General features: G+C 49.1%; 1 protein-coding gene across 7 annotated transcripts in view; it reads left to right on the top strand.

Annotated features, from left to right (window-relative positions):
* aatkb (apoptosis-associated tyrosine kinase b) overlaps positions 1–22146 on the top strand; it is a 397927-nt gene that overhangs the window by 315535 nt on the left and 60246 nt on the right. For 5 of the 7 annotated variants that reach the window (XM_072483628.1, XM_072483625.1, XM_072483631.1 and 2 more), the window contains one exon: positions 13056–13135. The exons of 1 other annotated variant lie outside the window; for it this stretch is intronic. In XM_072483628.1, the coding sequence (XP_072339729.1) occupies positions 13056–13135 (80 nt within the window). Of the gene's footprint in view, positions 1–12856; positions 12968–13055; positions 13136–22146 lie in introns of those variants that run through there. One more of the 7 variants, XM_072483630.1, reaches the window with a different exon arrangement.

The following is a 22146-nucleotide window of genomic DNA, read 5'->3' as shown; positions in this document are numbered from 1 at the left end:
GGGAGAGGTCAGTCTGTGGGTCGGGGCGGTGTGGGGGGGAGAGGTCAGTCTGTGGGTCGGGGCGGTGGAGGGGGGGGAGAGGTCAGTCTGGGTCGGGGCGGTGGGGGGGGAGAGGTCAGTCTGTGGGTCGGGGCGGTGGGGGGGGAGAGGTCAGTCTGTGGGTCGGGGCGGTGGAGGGGGGAGAGGTCAGTCTGTGGGTTTGGGGCGGTGGAGGGGGAGAGGACAGTCTGGGTCGGGGCGGTGGAGGGGGGAGAGAGGTCAGTCTGGGGCGGGTGGGGGGGGGGCAGAGGTCAGTCTGTGGGTCGGGGCGGTGGGGGGGGGAGAGGTCAGTCTGGGGCGGGTGGAGGGGGGGAGGTCGGTCTGTGGGTCGGGGCGGTGGGGGAGAGAGAGATCAGTCAGTCTGTAGGTCTGGTGGGCCGGGTGTGGGGGGGAGGTCAGTCTATGGGTCCAGGGAGGCGGGGGGGGGAGGGGGGTAGAGAGAGGAGGGAAAAAAAGGGGTTGCCCGCGTCTTTTGCAGTGGGGCAGGTTGAATGGTGTGGACCCTGCCTTCAGACCGGAGCGCCATTTTAAAAAGACACCTTGGCATTGCACTTATCCTTCATTGAAGGAGGAGATGGCCCATCAACCACAGGAATCTCCGGTCCCCTGATTCAGTGGCACGTCATTGGTGGTCCTTCTCGGTGCAGTGGGGGCCAGGACGGCCATGCTTTGCCCAAAGAATAGGAGGAGGAGTCTGGGCCATCTCCAACCCTACGTGGGAGGAAGTCTCCAGGGTAGTCAGTGTCCAGGGCCTTTATCAGAGGATGCCCTGCAATGTCGCAAACACATGAATGATCTCACCTGCTGCTCCAGGGTGAGTGAACCTTCAGCCACTCACTCAGCTCACTGAGTGGAACATGAGACACAGGAACCAGTCCAAGCCCACGGAGACAGCGAGGTCGACGAACAGCCTCCGTCCAGTAAAGATCCATGTATGTCACATGGAAACCGAAGGGGCATGCGTTCCTCCATGTTGGAGGCAGTTCATGCAGCCACTCGCTGGCTCCTCTCTCACTTATGAAGACAAGCAGGAAGAGGGCAATGCAACAAGAGGAGACCTTTTCCAGATGTTCCTGGAGCCCAGAGAGGACCGAGGACGTGGAGGAGGAGGAAGAAAGTGCACCTGCAGAGGTGTCACAAGAGAGTCGACTGCACCCTGCGCCAGTGCAGAGACACACACCTCGCTGCTTGATGGAGTTCAGGACAGGTCTCGTATTTTGGTGGGTGTTGGACACGTGTCCACAGCAGGTGGCAGTACGGTCAGCCAAGCCCACCGCCACTCACAGGTCTGCTGAGAAAGAGACATCTGCGACATCCGAGTTGGATGAGGAAGCTCTGGGATGCAACATCCACCCGTGAGATGCTTAAGAGTCAGCAAGAGACCAGGGAACATCAGGCAGAGGTCCAGGAGGCCCCCAACTGAGTGACACGTGAGGTTGAGGCGTCCATCTGGTTTCCCTGTGATGAAGTGGTGATGATGTGTGCACTTTGAGGTCTCCATGGGGAGGATGGCAGACCCCATGGGGAAAGTGGACCAGCGGAACGCCCAGTTTCTGCTACAGATTCACACTGACCTACACTCCAATGCGTAGCCATGGGTGATCTTTCGAGGTGGTTACAGGTGTGTGAGATTAGGGCCTCTGCACCTCCCTCCAGGTGGCCTTTTCCCTCAGGGTATCAGGCAGGGGCTCTGGGGCATCCAAAGAGAGGAGGAGCGGCTGTTGGACATCCCTGAGTCCTCCACTCAGATCTCTCTGAAGGAGCCTGGCCCTTAGGGATCCTTCTTGCCTGTGCCCCATTCAGCTTTGTCCTCTGTGTCGGCAGACGGAGCAGCTCCCCCACAGTGGGACAGCCAAAGTAAGCCGGGGTCCTCCAGGTCTCAGGTTCCCAGAGGATGGCTGTCGAAGTCATCCAAGACACAGAGCAAAGTGGAGGCTGCCTCCGTCTGTACTCCGGGTGTTGGGGGAGGAGTACAGATGGAGGCAGTCTCCACTTTGCCCTGTGGCTTGCATGACCTCGAAGCAATAGGCAATGCAAGATTCAGAAGTTTTGATTTCACAAGTGGATGCGCGGGGGCAAAATGATTATTAATCTTTTGATACTGTTGTAAGTAAAGTCCACTTGCACTTCACTGAGATCCGGTGTGGTTATTTGTGACAAAGTCCTTAAGGTTGGTCTTGTCATTACCTGCACTGTCAAGTCAAATACCTTTACCCCTCCGCTGTCAACTCCACTTTCTGCCCTCATCCATACCAATTGACCCCCCCCAGCCCCCCACCCCACCCAATTTACAGTGCAGAAGGAGGCCATTCAGCCCATCGAGTCTGCACCGGCCCTTGGAAAGAGCACCCCACTTAAGCTCCAACCTATCCCCGTAACCCAGTAACCCCACCTCACCATTTTGAATACTAAGGGTAATTTAGCATGGCCAATCCACCTAACCTGCACGTCTTTGAACTGTGGGAGGAAACAGGAGCACCCGGAGGTAACCCACGCAGACACGGGGAGAACGTGCAGACTCCGCACAGACAGTGACCCAAGTCAGGAATTGAACCTGGGACCCTGGAGCTGTGAAGCAACTGTGCTAACCACTGTGCTACCGTGCCACCCATGGTTATCCTTCAAACCTCCCCAACCACCTTCCATCCTGTGCTCACCTCCCCACTCTTCCCGCGAATGCCCCCTCGTGACTGTGGATCTGCCCCCATCATTCTGCCCAAGCCAAAAGGCGCCTGTCTTCCCACACCCCTCCAGCAGCCCTCAGCACTATTATCACTGAAGCCTCACCCTCCCAGCTGTCACTGCCCCCTTTAAACCTCACCACCTGGTCCTATCAGCTATTCCCTCAATATGCACCCCAGACTCATCAGTTAACACTTCAGACCCCCCCAAACCCCCTAAATGCCTTTCCCCGCTCCCTCCCTCCCCATGCCCATTTAACCTGCACGCCCCCTTACCCTCTTTCCCCTACCACTCCCAACCACTCCTGGCTCCTCCTAAGCCTCCACACCTGCCCCACCCCTTCATTCCTCTCCTCCCCATCTAATCCCCTCGCCGTCCATCACCACCTCCAGCAGCCACCCGCCTGCAGCTTGAAGATCCCATCCCTGGGAGTTACTGCAGCGAGAGGGTCCGCATGGCTGGCACTCCACTCCCCCTGCTGCACATAGTGACCCGGGTGGAGGCCCCCATCCTGACCTCCGCAGGCTGCCCCCAGGGCTTCCTTCAGGTCAGTGCTGATGTTTGTCCGCCATGTTGGTTCAGGCGTGTTCTGAACCGGTGTGAAGCCCCGCTGGCAGCGCGGATGATTTTGAGGGGGTGGGGTACGATCCCAGTTCGGCGGGATATAAAACGGTCTCACTCCGACCTCTGGCGAGAATGTCAAGCCGCCATGGTGGATTGGATTGGATTGGATTTGTTTATTGTCACGTGTACCGAGGCACAGTGAAAAGTATTTTCCAGCGAGCAGCTCAACAGATCATTAAGTACATGAGAAGAAAAAGGAATAAAAGAAAATACATAATAGGGTAACACAAGGTACACAATGTAACTACATAAGCACTGGCATCGGATGAAGCAGCCAGGGTGTAGTGTTAATGAGGTCAGTCCATAAGAGGGTCATTTAGGAGCCTGGTGACAGTGGGGAAGAAGCTGTTTTTGAGTCTGTTCGTGCGTGTTCTCAGACTTCTGTATCTCCTGCCCGATGGAAGAAGTTGGAAGAGTGAGTAAGCCGGGTGGGAGGGATCTTTGATTATACTGCCCGCTTTCCCCAGGCAGCGGGAAGTGTAGATGGAGTCAATGGATGGGAGGCAGGTTCGTGTGATGGACTGGGCGGTGTTCACGACTCTCTGAAGTTTCTTGCGGTCCTGGACCGAGCAGTTGCCGTACCAGGCTGTGATGCAGCCCGATAGGATGCTTTCTATGGTGCATCTGTAAAATTTGGTAATAGTCAATGTGGACATGCCGAATTTCCTTAGTTTCCTGAGGAAGTACAGGTGGTACAGGTGGAGGAAGTACGCTGTTGTGCTTTCTTGGTGGTAGCGTCGACGTGGGTGGACCAGGACAGATTGGAGATGTGCTACCCCTAGGAATTTGAAACTGCTAACCATCTCCACCTCGGCCCCGTTGATGCTGACAGGGGTGTGTACAGTACTTTGCTTCCTGAAGTCAATTACCAGCTCTTTCCGTACCTGCCATCACTTCGACCCCGGAGTGAAGCTGACTTTTGGCTCTCGCCGCAATGTGCCGTGCCTGCCATAAAACCCGGGTGGGGAAACTGGAAAATCCCATCCTAGGTCTCTGGCTGTAGGAGACCTATCTGGAATGAGCTCGGGTAGTTTTTAATCCAGCCCTGATGTGGCACTAATTAGGAATCTCACCCCGGTGCCGGGAATTGTCACACTGGGGCTGTGTGGCGGCTGCTGTTTTATGCTTCAAGCCGTTCTCAGTGTAGAGGGAATTTTATTTTATGTGGGTAGTGCTGTGGCCCTCCTGCTGCCCCTGAATACCTGAAATGGAAAGATTCAAAGCTTAATAAGCACAAAAACTTTAGAAAGTTGCTCCTCTGCTTGGCAGGCATATTGAGTCACAGAGTAAAGAGCTCAGTCCAGAACCTTTAATCCCGTCTGCAGGGGGCCCATGGTCTCCACTCTAGAACAGATCCTGGTCAATGAAGCGTAAGGCGGCACGGTAGCACAGTGGTTAGCACTGTTGCTTCACAGCGCCAGGGTCCCAGGTTCGATTCCCGGCTTGGGTCACTGTCTGTGCAGAGTCGGCACGTTCTCCCCCGTGACTGCGTGGGTTTCCTCCAGTTTCCTCCCTCAAGTCCCCAAAGACGTGCTTGTTAGGTGAATTGGACATTCTGAATTCTCCCTCCGTGTACCCGAACAGGCGCCAGAGTGTGGCGACTAGGGGCTTTTCACAGCAACTTTATTGCAGTGTTAATGTAAGCCTACTTGTGACAATAAAGATGATTGTTTTAAAATTAAATAAAAAAGGTTCAAATCCACCAACAGACCCTGGGGCTATTATTATATCAGTGAAGCCCAGCTGTGGAGTTAATCTTTGAATCAATAATAATAATCTTTATTAGTGTCACAAGTAGTGCATTGGAAGTCATTTATCTCCTCCATAACTGTGTCCGTGTAAATCACACAATTTCAAAATTTTCTACATCACTTGTTTGTTCCTGTCAGATCTATTTATATTTTCGATCTGTTTGCACAGTCCTCTCACCCTGAAACAGCGAGGGTGATGTTTCACACATTGTAGAAGTGGCAAAGGAGGAACTTTGATATATTACATCAAAGACAATGACAATTCAGGAGATGAATTATTAATTGGTGTGAGGAGAGCTGTCTTTTGTTTTTCCTGCCGGATCTTTCTCCGTTTAATCAATGCCACTGCGATCATCGCTCCTCTGAGTTTTTTCCTCTCTCGCTCCAGCTCAGTTTCAGGTTTACAGCACTGCCTCCTTCCTGCATTGGAATCAAAACACTGTTTACTTCGAATAATTTTTTCCAACTCTTTACCTCCCTCAGTCTTTTCCTTCCTCCTGCCAACTAACGGACCTTTTAAATTGAAAGTCTGGCATCACTCAACTTCTGATACTTCAGAATGATGCAGGACAGAAATAGGCCTTTCAGCCCATCGTGTCCCTGGTGGCTAGCCCATTGGTCCCACACCCATTCCTCGTGGCCCCACAAAACTTTCCTCTTCGGGTATTTAATTTGTTTGATTTATTCTGCGTGCTGATTTGTGCAAAAGTTGCCCATGCAACACCAGCAAGTTCAAAAGCAATGCCTTGATTGTGAAATCCATAGGTACGTCTTAAAGCTGCGATACAATTGCAGGTAAAGTTTCTTGCTGCCTGCGTTTCAAACCTTGGTCTTTCACCTCATTTGATTCTTTTTAAACCTCGCACTGTTAACTGTGTGCGCACTTGGACTTCATCGCTGAACAGCTAAACGTTCCTTATTTATCAGTGAGAGCAAAAGAGAAAGCGAGCAACCAATTCTTAACTATCAGGGCCTCATAATTTAAAAAGTACGAAATAAAGGGCAATCAATTTTGCTGAAAGGTGTGCATTTTAATGCATTTTAATCCACTTGCATTACAGAGAGTTGATGTAATGTATGCTTTGGAAATTAAAGCTTTTAAAACTATAATGTTGTAGTCTGTTAATTCTTCTGTGAAAGAGTGACACACAATAGCTCTTTGTTGAACACTGCATAGGTCCTTGTTTTGTATTTTCACCCTCCTTGGAGGGATCAGTGTGAACTACTGGAAGGATTTACAGGCTGATTCACAGCCTGACAGGCTGCAACATGAATGCTCTGTCCATGGCCGTGGCCATCGTCACACCCACGTAAAGTTGGCTCCTTACTCCCAGTCCAATGGGCTCCCAGAAGCCAGGCAGAGCTGAGGGACGACCCACATCCGTGGGACACCCGATGTAGGTCCATCGACTTTCGCAGCCACCTACTGGGGGAGCCTGGAACGGGGTCAGAATTCTGCTCCAACTGAGCAGGTGAATCAGCATCTGTGGAGAGAACAGTCAGTTTCTGATGACACTTCATTAGAATCAGACACCATTTCCCTGGCCCCACACTCATCCCTAGAGCATCTCGAAAACAAGGACTCCTACATTAGACTCCTATTTATTGACTACAGCTCCGCCTTCAACACCATAATCCCAGCCAAGCTCATATCAAAGCTCCAAAACCTAGGACTTGGCTCCCCACTCTGCAACTGGATCCTCGATTTTCTGACCAACAGACCACAATCAGTAAGAATGAACAACAACACCTCCTCCACAATAGTCCTCAACACCGGCGCCCCGCAAGGCTGCGTACTTAGCCCCCTACTCTACTCCCTGTGCACACACGACTGCGTGGCAAAACTTGGTTCCAACTCCATCTACAAGTTTGCTGACGATACGACCATAGTGGGCCGGATCTCGAATAACGAGTCAGAATACAGGCGGGAAATAGAGAACCTACTGGAGTGGTGTAGCGACAACAATCTCTCCCTCAATGCCAGCAAAACTAAAGAGCTGGTCATTGACTTCAGGAAGCAAAGTACTGTACACACCCCTGTCAGCATCAACGGGGCCGAGGTGGAGATGGTTAGCAGTTTCAAATTCCTAGGGGTGCACATCTCCAAAAATCTGTCCTGGTCCACCCACGTCGACGCTACCACCAAGAAAGCACAACAGCGCCTATACTTCCTCAGGAAACTAAGGAAATTCGGCATGTCCACATTGACTCTTACCAACTTTTACAGATGCAGCATAGAAAGCATCCTATCAGCTGCATCACCGCCTGGTATGGCAACTGCTCGGCCCAGGACCGCAAGAAACTTCAGAGAGTCATGAACACCGCCCAGTCCATCACACAAATCTGCCTCCCATCCATTTACTCCATCTACACCTCCCGCTGCCTGGGGAGAGCGGGCAGTATAATCAAAGATCCCTCCCACCCGGCTTACTCACTCTTCCAACTTCTTCCATCGGGCAGGAGATACAAAAGTCTGAGAACACGCGCGAACAGACTCAAAAACAGCTTCTTCCCCACTGTCACCAGACTCCTAAATGACCCTCTTATGGACTGACCTCATTAACACTACACCCTGTATGCATCATCCGATGCCTGTGCTTTTGTAGTTACATTGTATATGTTGTGTTGCCCTATTATGTATTTTCTTTTATTCCCTTTTCTTCTCATGTATTTAATGATCTGTTGAGCTGCTCGCAGAAAAATACTTTTCACTGTGCCTCGGTACACGTGACAATAAACAAATCCAATCCAATCCAATTGGCAAAAACGACAACTGTTAAGCATTGATAAAGGTGTTAAATGCAGGGAAGGAGGGAGTAACCCCCCCCCCCCCCACACACACACACACACAGACACACATACACATGCTCAGACACATTCATGAGCACATGCATATGAAAACCCACGTGTGCGTCGACCTGAGCAGGCAAGTGGGCATACGCCCACGGGCGCGCACATGCAGATACAGGCAGAATGCAAACAGGTGGTTAAATGACTGAAATGATGTTAAGCAATGCGACAATTGAAAGAAGTGTAATGGAAGAAATTGAAAAGATGCGAAGGACATGGGGAGAGGGGCTAAGACAGGTCTGACATGGGATTGGGAAAGTCTAGCTTTGACGCCTACTGAAATGTGGTGTGCTGATTCCGTGCCAGCTGTACACGCCACGTCATTCCGTATTCAGAGGACCATCCTCCGCCATTTCCGCCAACTCCAGCACAATGTGACCACTAAACACGTCTTCCCCATCACCCCCTCCGTCAGCACTCTGCAAGGACTGCTCCCTCCGTGACACCCTGGCCCACTCCTCCAACGCCCCCTTCCCACGGCACCTTCTCCTGCAATTGCAGATGGTGCAACAGCTGCCCCTTTACCTCCCCACCATCCAAAGCCCTTTTCACTCTTTTCAGGTTTCACTTGCACCTCCTATAATCTATTCTACTGTATTCGGAGCTCCCAATGAGGTCTCCTCTACGTTGGGGAGATTGGGGAATCGTTTTGTGGGACAGCCTGGTTCCGTCCGCAAGCATGACCCCAACCTTCAGGTCACTTGTCAATTTAACTCCTGCATCTTGCTCTCATGCCCTCATAGATGGGCTGGTTTAGCACACTGGGCTAAATCGCTGGCTTTTCAAGCAGGCCAGCAGCACGGTTCAATTCCCGTACCAGCCTCGCCGAACAGGTGCCGGAATGTGGCAACTAGGGGCTTTTCACAGTAACTTCATTGAAGCCTACTTGTGACAATAAGCGATTTTCAGTGGGCAGCATGGTAGCATTGTGGATAGCACAATTGCTTCACAGCTCCAGGGTCCCAGGTTCGATTCCGGCTTGGGTCACTGTCTGTACGGAGTCTGCACATCCTCCCCGTATGTGCGTGGGTTTCCTCCGGGTGCTCCGGTTTCCTCCCACAGTCCAAAGATGTGCAGGTTAGGTGGATTGGCCATGATAAATTGCCCTTAGTGTCCAAAATTGCCCTTAGTGTTGGGTGGGGTTACTGGGTTATGGGGATAGGGTGGAGGTGTTGACCTTGGGTAGGGTGCTCTTTCCAAGAGCCGGTGCAGACTCGATGAGCCGTATGGCCTCCTTCCGCACTGTATAATATGCCCACATGTCCATCCTTGGCCTGCTGCAATGTTCCAGTGAAACCCATTGCAAACTGGAGGAGCAGCACCTCATCTTCTGATTCGGTGTGTTACAGCCCACAGGACTCAACATTAAGTTGAAATAAAAAATGAAAATCGCTTATTGTCACAAGTAGGCTTCAATGAAGTTATTGTGAAAAGCCCCTAGTTGCCACATTCCGGCACCTGTTCAGGGAGGCTGGTACGGGAATTGAACCGTGCTGCTGGCCTGCTTTAAAAGCCAGCGATTTAGCCCAGTGTGCTAAACCAGCCCCTCTAAGTTCATCTATTTTAGACTGTGACCTTTCTCCTCCATCTTGATCCCTTTTTTTATAGCCCATACATTTATTGTCTTGATGCAAACCCTCCCTTCCACCTGCTCCCCCCCCCGCCCCTCGCCCCACAGATCCACACACATCTCTCTTGTTCTTAAGTTTTCTGCATCCTGTTGCAATCTCTCCGAACTACAGTATAATATCCAACACATCTCTTTAGTTCTGATGAAGAGCCAAATGGACTCGAAACATTAACTCTATTTCCGCTCCCTAAAGATGCTACCAGACCTGCTGCATTTTTCCAGCTTTCTCTATTTGATTCAGATTCCAGCGTCTGCGGTATTTTGCTTATTTTACTTCATGCCATGTTGTTTAGGGCACCCTATAATGCCTGTGAGCAAATGGTCAGTTTTCTCAGGCAGAAAGCAGCTAAGTTTGCCTTTCAGGAGACTGCTGAAGACTACCGCCAAAGAGATGGATTAACTACTGGCATAAGTTAAACTGCAAGCTGCCTCCAACCGCTGCTCGCCAGTGACCCCTTTCACCCCTCCCTCAACGCCACCCTCAGTCCCCCACATGGGTCGGGGGGTCTTTGTCTTCTTTGTCACCAGTGCCCTCTGCAGCCCGCCACCCTGATGATGCGAGGGTACCAACTCTGAACGGCCCTCTCGCCAAACCCCAGCCTGACTTCAGAGGAGGCAATAACCCTGATTTGGTGTTTTGCACAGAAGGGCAGGCGGTAACCTTGGACAGATAGGCTGGGAGTGTTGTTCTAGGAGAGGAAACTAATGGTGGTCTGGGGGGGGGGGGGGGGGGGGGGGGTAGTAGCCACACTTGACAGACCATGCGGAAAGATGGCCTTAGCCAAGATGTGTTAGTGTTTACGTTTTACTACCCCAATCTCATTTTCCACAGCAGCCTCTCGGAACAAAACGGCCGATTTGTAACCAGTCTGTACTGAAATATTGGCAGCTCCAACCAATGGCCACACAGCGTCCAAGGCTGCCAAAGCAAAATTCACGTTGGACCCTTATATTTGGCAGAGAAGGGAGGATTTCAGCTCAGCAGCCTTAGTTGAATTTGGGAACCCGCTGTAAAAAGTGCCCAGGTTTTCTCTTTCTGCATAATCTTGTTATGTGCTAGATTTTGGATCAACAATGCTGTTGGCACCCTCACGATCAAAATAAAATCGCATCAAAAGAAAGCATTATCTAAATAGCATCGGTTCAGCTAACTGTGCATTTAATGAGGCTTGACCAACTGCACTTCACATTACACTAATTGTGAGGTTTTACATAAAGTGCGTTATGGGAATATCAGTTACAGTACTCAAATCGACACTGGATTGTTCGAGATGCAATCTGTGATATTTATTCTAATTTCTCTTCTGTAATTATCTTCCTTCTCTTGCTGTACGTGACACTTGCTCGCGTTAGAACTATTTGTCCGAATGCCAAACAGAGGTGAGAAAGGGCGACAGATGTTTCACTGGTGGCGTGAGCAGTTGCCGCTTGTCGATGGTTCGACTCTGCAAACGTGGCCACAGCAGGCGGAGGTTGAAAATGTAAAAGCTTCCTGTTTGGTTGAGAAAGTGGAGGTGGTTCACAGGCTCCACCTGGGAACCGAGACAAGCTTTAAGTGTCACTGCCCTGAAATAGTGTTGAGTTTTTATTTAATTACCTGGGCATTGCAGAATTCAAATTGACGGTGATGTGTCGGCCGGGACACAGTGGGCAGCTCACAAAAGCTAGGTGGGCACACGAGTGCCAGTACTCAGGGAGTGCTGCACTGCCAGACGTGCCGCCTTTCAAATAGGATGCTACACTGAGGCCCCGTCTTCCCTTACAGGTGGATGTTAAAGATTGAATGGCACTATAGCAAAGAAGGGCAGGGGACCTCCCCTGAGCAGGTGCCAGTCTGACATCCTTCAGCTTACTCTGTTCCCTAAATCGTTACGTTTTTATTTTGGTTTGTGTTGGGAGCCATTTCCAGTTTCTTTGCAACCTTTTTTCTTTCAATGTGCCTCCTGCCACCCCACACTCTCCAACCCTCATCCAAATTATGTCTCTGAGATTCTATTTATACATCGCCAGACAATGTTTAGAGGTCCCGGCCCCCATATCGGGGGAGCTCGTATTCTGCAAGGTCCATGGGGTAGTTAATCATTCCCACCCTGTAAGTCCCGTGCAGGTTCCCCAAGTGGACACCTCGCTCACACACACGTGGATTTTCCGGTCTTGATTGGGTGGGAGGATTTGGGGGTGTGGCCAATTGTAGCAACTCCACTCTAAAGGTCAGAGAATCATAGAATTTACAGTGCAGAAGAAGGCCATTCGGCCCATCGAGTCTGCACCAGTTCTTGGAAACAGCACCCTACCCAAGCCCACACCTCCACCCTATCCCTATAACCCAGTAACCCCACCCAACACTAAGGGCAATTTTGGACAGTAGGAGCAATTTAGCATGGCCAATCCACCTAACCTGCACATCTTTGGTCTGTGGGAGGAAACCGGAGCACCCGGAGGAAACCCACGCACACGCGGGGAGAGCGCGCAGACTCCGCACAGACAGTGACCCAAGCTGGGAATCAAACCTGGGACCCTGGAGCTGTGAAGCAATTGTGCTAATCACTATGCTACCGTGCTGCCCTAAGGATTCACCTTATAGCTAAAAATAAATCTTTCAAAAAGAACCAATGTAATTTTATTTTAGTGCATCATAGAAATGAGTGGACATTAACACCCTCAATGCAATCTCTGTCTAATGTATGTGCGTATGTGTACATGTGCATGCCCATGTGTGTGAGTATTTGCATGTATATATTGTGCAATGAATCGATGCAGATGTGAATATTTGTCTTTGTACAATAGGAATATGGTTTCCCCACTTCACCATGTTAATCTTAATGGGAGTCCACTTCTCTATACTTGGTTATTCAATCCCTGCTAAACTGTGAGCAGTGGGAGGAGAATGTTCAGCATGTTCTGCTGATTTTGAAAATTATGCAAACGTATCTTTATTCATTCCGAGCTGTCTGATGTTACTGGAATGTGGGAATTGTTTTATGTTCTCCAGCCAGCCAAGCCACCACAGCTACGCAAGTTACTGACAAAGAATTTATTTCTTTCAGCAACTCAGTCAGCATGTGCTCGCAATCCTTGCACTCAGTAATTTGCAGGGGTGGAGAATGCCAGAGCAAGGAGGAAAGCTACCACAGGGGTCACATCTTTTCCCAGTAAACAACTTGTTTACCTTGGCTCTGATGCTGGAGTGAGCGGCAGCTTTTTTGTTTCTCTCTCTCTCTCTCTGAAGTGCACAGTTTCGGGTTCCTGCTGCATGCCGTCCAAGATTGCCTTCCACTTCACCTGTCAAGGGCCTTTCAGTTGAGAAGGCAGCGAGGCTAAGAGCGGCCCATTGTTTCGTGCGTTAGGCCAGAAAATATTCCCTAATCTGCAGTCCAGATTCACAGGCTCGGTGCGTGACTTGGGGAAGGATTACCGATGAAGAGCAGGAGGAGGTGGAAACGCCACTGATAATCTTGTTTGTACATGTCTGTTTGCAGGGCAATTCTTCCAGCAGGCCGATTTGGGCCGTCAAAGCCTCCTCTACCTGAAAGAGGCTGGCAGCAGTTGGTTTGGAAAGGTCAGTAGATTTCCTCTTCTTAAAGTTGCCGCTATTCAACTCCCCCCCCCCCCCCTGTACCCAACAGAAGGCCTTCAAAATGCCAGCTCAGATATCTATGTACATTGGTGTCAAATTAGAAAGACTGGATCCGCAACTCAGTATGATTGGAGCCTGGTTTAATCTCGGTGAAGGGTACCACAAATCAGTGTTTGATTTAGTCCGATGTCGAAGTGTCTAATGGATGGCTGACCTTTGACTGGTGCATTCCCGAAAGCGTCAGGTGTTGTCCACGTTGGATGGTTTGTCAATAAATATTAATTCTAACGTCCTGCTGCAGTACTGCCCTCCAGGCATCTTCATTCCTTGGATCCAAAGTTGTCTTTCATACTTACAAAGCCTGAGGGGGGGAGAAAAACCTCGAGTATCAACATTCCCTCCTTGGGCTTTTAAAATCACCAGCCCACACCAAATAACGTGATGGGTAAATCGGTGCCTTCAAAAGGCATTTTTTTCTCCCCCAAATCCAGCAGTGAAATTGGCATTTTGATTAAGTTCATGAGGTTACATTTTCCTTCGATGGTGAAGTTGAGAAATAGCCTCGATGTAATTTAAACAGCCGATTGAGGCCGAAAGGTGGTGGTGGCAAGTGTTAAAAACTGAACATGCTGGAAATACTCAGCAGGTCGAGCAGCTTCTGTGGAGAGAGAGAAGCAGATTCAGCCTCGTGGGTCTGTCACCTTTCACCAGGCCTCAGAGGTTTGATGGGCGTTCGCAGACCCAAAACGTTAACCCGGGGCGCGATTTAACAGGACATAAGCAGGGTCCCGTTCTGGGCACATTTACCGGGGTGTTTATCAGGGCCGGCAATGGCACCGCTATTTAACAGCACTTTGGTTTTTTGGGGCCTCAGCGAGGAACGCCCCACCAAGGCTGCCCTTACATCATTTCCTGCACTGGGGCAGCACGGTAGCATAGTGGTTAGCACAATTGCTTCACAGCTCCAGGGTCCCAGGTTCGATTCCGGCTTGGGTCACTATCTGTGCGGAGTCTGCACATCCTCCCCGTGTGTGCGTGGGTTTCCTCCGGGTGCTCCGGTTTCCTCCCACAGTCCAAAGATGTGCAGGTTAGGTGGATTGGCCACGCTAAATTGCCCTTAGTGTCCAAAATTGCCCTTAGCGTTGGGTGGGATTACTGGGTTATGGGGATAGGGTGGAGCTGTTGACCTTGGGTAGGGTGCTCTTTCCAAGAGCCGGTGTAGTCTCGATGGGCCGAATGGCCTCCTTCTGCACTGTAAATTCTATGATAATGAACCCGGCTCGCCAGTGCAGGATGAGTACTCGTGGGTCGGGGCACCACCATTCCGTTCGCCACCCCAATCCGGTCTCCAGACCGCCCCGATTGTACCCATCTTACTTCTTCCAGGTCCCTCGAGCCACCCCTCCAGCCCACCTCTTAAGGGCAAGGCACCCCTGAGCCTGATCTCTGGCACGGTCAACCTGACCCCTTGGCACTGCCTGCCTGGCACCCGGGCAGTGCCCCTGACAGCCTGGCAATACCACCCAGGCACCCTGGCAGTGCCAAGGTGCCCAGATGTCAGCAGGAGTGCCCCCCCCCCCCCCACACAGGTGCCATTACGCCTGATCCATGTTTGTGGAAATCAGTGCTAAACCCGCCCTGGCGAGGTCTCCCAGGCGGGTCTGTTAGTTCCCGGGCCCCGGGACAATACTGCGCGCACATATTTAAATGAACCTAACTATGTTGATCTGGATCCCGCCCAGCGAGTTTGCGGTCCAGACCGTGATGTCTCGGGAGATTTTGTTTAATCCCACGAGAGATTTCGAACGTCGCGAATCTCATGAGTGGCCTCTTGTGTGATTCAATGGCCTCGTCGCGTCATGCAATTGGGTGCGATGAGGTGGTTAAATCACACCCTCTGTGTATCTCCACAGAAGCTGCCAGACCCGTTAAGTATTTCCAGCTGGTTCAGCTTTTTTAAATTCCAGATTTTACGTTGGCAGCAAAAGTATTTTTTTGCTGTTAGCATGAATTGGAGACTTGCTCCCATGTCCAAATATGGTTGCAAAACTTTGCCCAAATGCAAACTGCTCTTCAGTAGTTATTCCATCCTCATTAAGGAGCTGTCAGGAAACATGTTTGGTTCTCCTGGTGTGGCAGGGATGTGAGAGGTGACTTTCCCCATTGGGTTAATGCCCCATGAGGTCAATATTATTATCGGGGGAAAAAAGGGGTGGGCTCTTCCGGCCTTTCCTGCCGGTGGGATCGCTGGTCCGGCCGAAGGTGACATCCCCTCCCCGTGGCAAGACAGACGAGGCAAGCAAAATGACGTAGACATTGGCGGGCCCAGAAGATCCCACTGTCGACCAATGTTGACGCCTACACAGCGCATTAGGGGGGGGGGGGGGGGAGGAAAATACCACCTAAGGTGTTAAACTGAAAACAGAGCATGGACGGAATCAGTTGGTGGATCTGGGGCGATACTGCCACGTGCCTTTGTTTTTAGAAGCCTGCTTTGATTGGCAGCCCTATCCTGACCCCCTCCTGCCCCTTAATTGGTAAAAAATAATTGGGTACTCTAAGCAAAAAAAATGGTCACTTATTTTAACCATCCACGTCCATGCTGTCCATATTAATAATGTCTATCTTGTACATATTAAGAGCTTATCAGCTGTCAGATCATTGATTTTGAGTTGATTGGGACTGCCTTAGGTTCGCCCAGGAGCATCAGTGGCAATCTGATCAAGTCAACATTCTAGTTTAGCTCCTTCCTTCCCCCCCCCCAAAAAAAAGCCCATTGAGCGTTTCTGTTTCATTCACACCACCTTGACACCTCTATGTGATTTTGCAGAACCTCGATTGTGCAAAGCTTTGCTAACTTTTCCAATGTGCAGCTGCTTGAAAGTATTCAGGATTTGCTTTGATTGCATGTCTAGTTGAAATGCTCGAGATGTGTTAAAGCAGCAACATTACCAATGGATCTTTGGAATATTCTTTCCTGGTGTTGATACTAAAGGGTTGGGTTGAATGGAAACTTTGCAATAAAATTGGCCTTCACCTGCCACTTCCATTAGGATTTGTTAGATATAGAGTACAGAAAGATCATGTGCTCACAGGGGAAAATGTAACCCATAGTTTCAGAATCTAACATCCATGAAGGCCCGCCTTCTCAACCTTGAGGTGTGGTGATCCTCAGGTTAAATCACCATCAGTCAGCCCTCCCCCTCAAAGCGGAAAGCAACCTCTAGTCATCTGGGACTATCTTTACTTTGTGTCTTCAGCTACCAAGGCCCTAAGCCCTGACATTCCTCTCCTCTTATCTCCACCTTTAGGGCAGCACGGTAGCACAGTGGTTAGCACAGTTGCCTCACAGCTCCAGGGTCCCAGGTTCGATTCCCGGCTTGGGTCACTGTCTGTGCGGAGTCTGCACGTTCTCCCCGTGTGTGCGTGGGTTTTCTCCGGGTGCTCAGGTTTCCTCCCACAGTCCAAAGATGTGCGGGTTAGGTGGATTGGCCATGCTAAATTGCCCTTATTGTCCAAAAGGATTAGGTGGGGTTACTGGGTTACGGGGATAGGGTGGAGACATGGGCTTAAGGAGGGGCTCTTTCCAAGGGCCCGGTGCAAACTCGATGGGCCGAATGGCCCCCTTCTGCACTGTAAATTCTATGATTCTATGATTAACACATTCCTGAAAACTCTTGAACCACCGGCCTGCACGTGGTCATGCCTCCAAATGCCATCTTATGTGACTCAGTGTCAAATCTCCTTTGATAATTGCTCCTGTTTAGGTCACTGGTTTAGCACACTGGACTAAATCGCTGGCTTTTAAAGCAGACCAAGGCAGGCCAGCAGCACGGTTCAATTCCCGTACCAGCCTCCCCGAACAGGTGCCGGAATGTGGCCACTAGGGGCTTTTCACAGTAGCCTACTTGAAGCCTAATTGTGACAATAAGCGATTTTCATTTCATTTCATTTTTCATTTCACTGTACTGTGCTAAAGGTGCCGCACAAACGCAGGTTGTTGCTAAATGAATTGCCTGCGACAAACTCAGAATATTGGGCAATTTATGACTTAAATTTAAATTTAAGAATCGTGCAGCCAGTACAATAGCTTACTGAATTTTGAGTACACAAGTGAAGTGTAGGGTTAATGGCTGTACATTGGGACTGCGCAGTTCTTTCGGTAATATTTGTTCACTTGGGATATTTCAATTCAGTTTGAACAATGGGTTGTGTTATCTGCAACCCTGATGATTAGCCTCCTTGCTGAACTGTGAGAGTATGCAGTTTCTTGTTTGAACCCTCATTCCAAATGCACTGTAGGTCAAACCTAAGAGTTTGCATTCATTATATGCCATACCCGAAAGTATTCTGTGAATACTGTTATATTATCAACTTTTTTTTTTAACAAACAATTTTATTGAGGTGTTTTAGGTATATAGAAAAAGTGACATTGTACAGTACAAAAAAAATGAAGTCAAGACAAATTAAACATACTGCAAACCACAGCTCTGTTCATGCACAGACCTGCCTCAATATCCCCCTACTCTACTCTACCCTAGCCCCCCCCCCCCCCTGCTGACGTTTACTCCTCTGCGAAGAAGTCAATAAATGGCTGCCACCTTCGGGCGAACCCTAGTAGCGAACCTCTCAAGGCGAACTTGACTTTCTCTAGGCCAAGAAAGCTCGCCATGTCCGATAGCCATACCTCAGCCCTCGGGGGTTTTGAGTCCCTCCACGCGAACAGTATTCGTCGCTGGGCTACCAGGGAAGCAAAGGCCAGAATGTCGGCCTTCCTGGACTCCTGGGTTCTCCGAAGCCCCAAAGATTGCCACCTCCGGGCTCATTACCACCCCAGTTTTCAACACCCGGGACATGACATCTGCGAATCCCTGCCAATACCCCCAGAGTTTAGGGCACGACCAGAACATGTGTACATGGTTAGCCGGCCCTCCGGCGCATCTAGCACACTTTAGTGTGCCCTTAGTGCCCAAAGAGGTTAGGGGTGGGGGTTGTTGGGTTGAGGAAATGGGGTGGAAGTGAGGGCCGGGGTGGGGTGGGTCGGTGCAGACTCGATGGGCCGGGTGGCCTCCTTCTGCACTGTGTGTTCTTTGTTCCAAGTGATATGCCCCTAGCTGATATTGCACATATGTGGTATATCATATGGCAGATATGTTGCACACAGAAAACATATAGCACAGAAGGAAGCAATTGGTTCAATGTGTCTGCAGTGCTTCGACAGCAGATATTGCAGACATGTGGTAAGCCAACAACAGGTTGTTGAAACACTGCATATTTGCAGGTGACACTTCACACATGCATGTTAAATATTAACATCACAGAGATTAGCGTACAATTAACAGTTAAACAATTCTTAACAATAAAAGGAAACATGTTAACTTCTAACTGATACTTTCTCTGTCTCCAATCAAGCAAAACCCATTACATTGCAAAAAGCACTTGTATATATATTTAGCACACACAGGGGGCGGCATTCTCCGTCAGCAGCGCCGGAATTGCGTAACTCGATTGGCCGGAGAATCGGTTCCGGCCCCAAAGTCAGGTGGGCTGGGTGCGTTCCAGCACAAGCAGTGCCATCTTGTGTTGGCTGCGATGAGTGTGTGTGTGTGGAGTGTAATGCGTCTGCAGCTTGTCAGCCTCCCGAGTGTCAATCACGAATCCGGCGAATCCCGCACCGTTTCTCATTGGAATCAATCGTGTTCCATATGACGCCGGTGCTAGCCCCTCAAAAGTCGTTGAATCGGTCCAGGTTTGGCGCCAGTATTGCTGTCGTGTACGTCCATGAATTTCGCCCTGGCGTCAAAACTTAGTCTCAGGACCGGAGAATCCCACCCAGGTTCATTTGCTGAACATTTGAATAGAGATATCTTGGAAATACTGCTTGAGGAAAAAGAGATCCCGTCAGGAAACAGCCTGCAGATCCGTATCTGCGTCAGACCACTGCTTAACCTGACAGCCTTTGGCAAAAGCTAATGCTCAGCTCCAAGCTCCCAGCAAAACTAAAAGCTAAACTGCCTACAACACACCAGACTCGTCCCATTAATTACAGCAACTCTATCCCACTCAGATCACCTGACCTGCTGAACTGTATCTAAATTCAACATCTCAAATGATCAACTCCCCAGGGAATCTCCAGCAATCATGTCAAAATGCCATTAAGCACACCTTCGTAAACTCATACATCGTTGGATTGAATAATGATCTCACTTTTACAGGATCTTAATTGCATCTTCTGCAGCCAGAGTCTGGAAACCTTAACCTAGCTTCTTTAATAATGTTACTGCAACAGGTATATATACACATGAACTCGGGCATTGAAAAATATTACTGCAATAGATATAAAATACAATAATATACCAATTTCTTACATTCATCACGAAAAAGCCTGGCATCCTGATGTAGATATCAGGAAGAGTTTTTAGTTCAATGGGCCAAGGACAGGCCCAGCATGCCTGCTCAGAAAGATAATGCAGCATGAAAACCCAGCCCATGTGACCAGGAGGGGATTGCCTTTGAAGACAAGTGCCCCAGGCAGGAGAGAGGGAGAGGGGACAGGGAGGTGTCCCAAAGGTAGATGGGACAGGAAGAGGTCTAAAGTGTCCCAGACCAAGAACAGGAAGAGGTCCGAGTTAATTTAAAGAGCGAGGAGATGAGGAAAAGTTTCCATGTAGGAAAAGAGCTGCACTTATCAGACTTTAAGTGAGAAGGGCGCAAGGAACCCTAAAGATCCAAGAAGACAGCAGACGATTGGTGGTTTCATGCTGCTGGCTGTTGGGGTGAAGGTATCTCTATGGGGCAGTAATGTTCGGTTTTTGAGTTGGTGTTTGAGTGCAGATTCAGGAATCCAAGGCAACAGAATCTCGGGAGATGAGATTGAAATCCCGTTGAAGCCGCCTGAGTTAGATCTTTGGAGAGAATTCCCAGGTTTGATCTTTAAAGGTGAAGAGTGAAATTCCCAGTGAGAGAGAAAGGGTTCCAGCAAGATTGACTGCTTCTTAGAGTTACTGATGCCTGGGTGGGTTGTTGAAAAATCCATGGACTCTGTCTTGGTCTCATTTGCTATTTATTGTGCAGTGTGGTGTGTTCAACTACATTTTTCCAGTTAATTCACCTGCACCTCATATTAATCCTGAATGTCAGAGTATGAATGTCAGAGTATAAGATACGTTTGTAAATTGTTTTATCTTTCTGACCTTGTATGGTAAAGTTTATTTTGACTTGTTCGCAACCCATGGAATCCTGAGGCTTCATCGAGAAAATGTTTTGAATCTCAAACTTTGTCTACTTTTTCTTTTTTTAAATTTAGAGTACCCAATTATTTATTTCCAATTAAGGGGCAATTTAGCGTGGCCAATCCACCTAGCCTGCACATCTTTTGTGTTGTGAGGGCGAAACCCACTCAAACACGGGGAGAATGTGCAAACTCCACACGAACAGTGACCCAGAGCCGGGATCGAACCTGGGACCTCGGCGCCGAGAGGCAACAGGGCTAACCCACTGCGCCACCGTGCTGCCCTGACTTTGTCTACTTTTAACAAAATGTTATTGATCCCTAATAACATGGGATCTAGTCAAGGATCATAGCAGTTAAACCTCACTAATAGGATCTGCGTTGTAATAACTGCAATGGTGTGAATCATAGTATTTACAGTGCAGAAGAAGGCCATTCAGCCCATCGAGTCTGCACCAGCCCTTACAAAGAGCACCCTACTGAGCCCACATATCTACCCTATCCCCGTAACCCAGTAACCCCCACTTAACATTTTTTGGACACTAAGGGCAATTTAGCATGGCCAAGCCACCTAACCCGCACATTTTTGGACTGTGGGAGGAAACCGGAGCACCCGGAGGAAACCCACGCAGTCATGGGGAGAACGTGCAGACTCCGCACAGACAGTGACCCAACCGGGAATCAAGCCTGGGACCCTGGAGCTGTGAAGCAACTGTGCTAATGACTATGCTACTGTGCTGAACTTACATACTTACCCACAAGTTCCAAACAAGAGACAGCTGATAAAAGGTAGACTTCAAACATTTAGGAGTAAATAATCTTCTAACAGTATAATAGGTGATGATTCCTGAATAATCCCTCAGGCCCAGAAAAATTATGTTTACAAGTATGGGGTCTCATTCTCTCAGAATAAAAATGAACAATCCAGATTTTGTTCACAACTTAATGCATTTTTTTCTAACTTTTTCCCTTTCCCTCCCTTGCTTGCCTATTTCCCAATCGTTATTTTGCTTTCCCCACAACATTTAAATGTAATTCATATTTTCTGTGTTATATTTCCTGGTTTGCAGTCTGCGTGCCTCAGTGAAAATGCACCAATCTGATTGGTTGAAGGGCATTTGGGTTGTTTGCCCTGTTGAGACACCAGAGGTCTCATGTAATGGATATTGTGTTGGAAGCAATTCTGGATTCCTGGAAATCTCCGCTGACAAGCTTGAATGAGAGGCAACATTGTGTTTCCCTAGTCCTTATATGAGCTTGTCTTCTGGCCAGAGCTCCATTACAGCACTCTCAGAAACCAGGAGCTCGTTTCTCTGCCCTGTTACCCATGCAAAACATAGCCTTTTAATATTGCTTTTTAATGGGAATTACTTGCAAGTCTCTTAAGAATTATTTGGAATACTGAGCAATTTCAAAAAAGTTAGCCAGGCATTTCCTAAATTAATGTGGAAAACATGAAAGCAACAGCTTTTCTCTTTGATTTATTTATCCTTGGCTCAATATTGCTTGTATCATCGTAAACCATCTGTCGAATCAAACTATATTTCCCAATTAAATTCGTTTTGCCGAATATCGGTGTCACAGAAGTTCTTTCTTGCTTCTGGTGAATGATCGCTAAGTAGACACTCTGGCCGTATTGAGAATACTATTCACCTTATGTGGGCCTTGTTAAATACAGAGGGCAGAGGAATGGCTTATGAAGATATGTGTCATTAAAACCACACAGTGCAATTTAGCCCCAAAATATTGCAAGCAAAGTAAA

Source organism: Scyliorhinus torazame, chromosome 18, assembly GCF_047496885.1.
Source record: "Scyliorhinus torazame isolate Kashiwa2021f chromosome 18, sScyTor2.1, whole genome shotgun sequence".
Lineage (NCBI taxonomy): Eukaryota > Metazoa > Chordata > Chondrichthyes > Carcharhiniformes > Scyliorhinidae > Scyliorhinus > Scyliorhinus torazame.
This window is presented reverse-complemented; position numbering and strand designations above follow the sequence as displayed.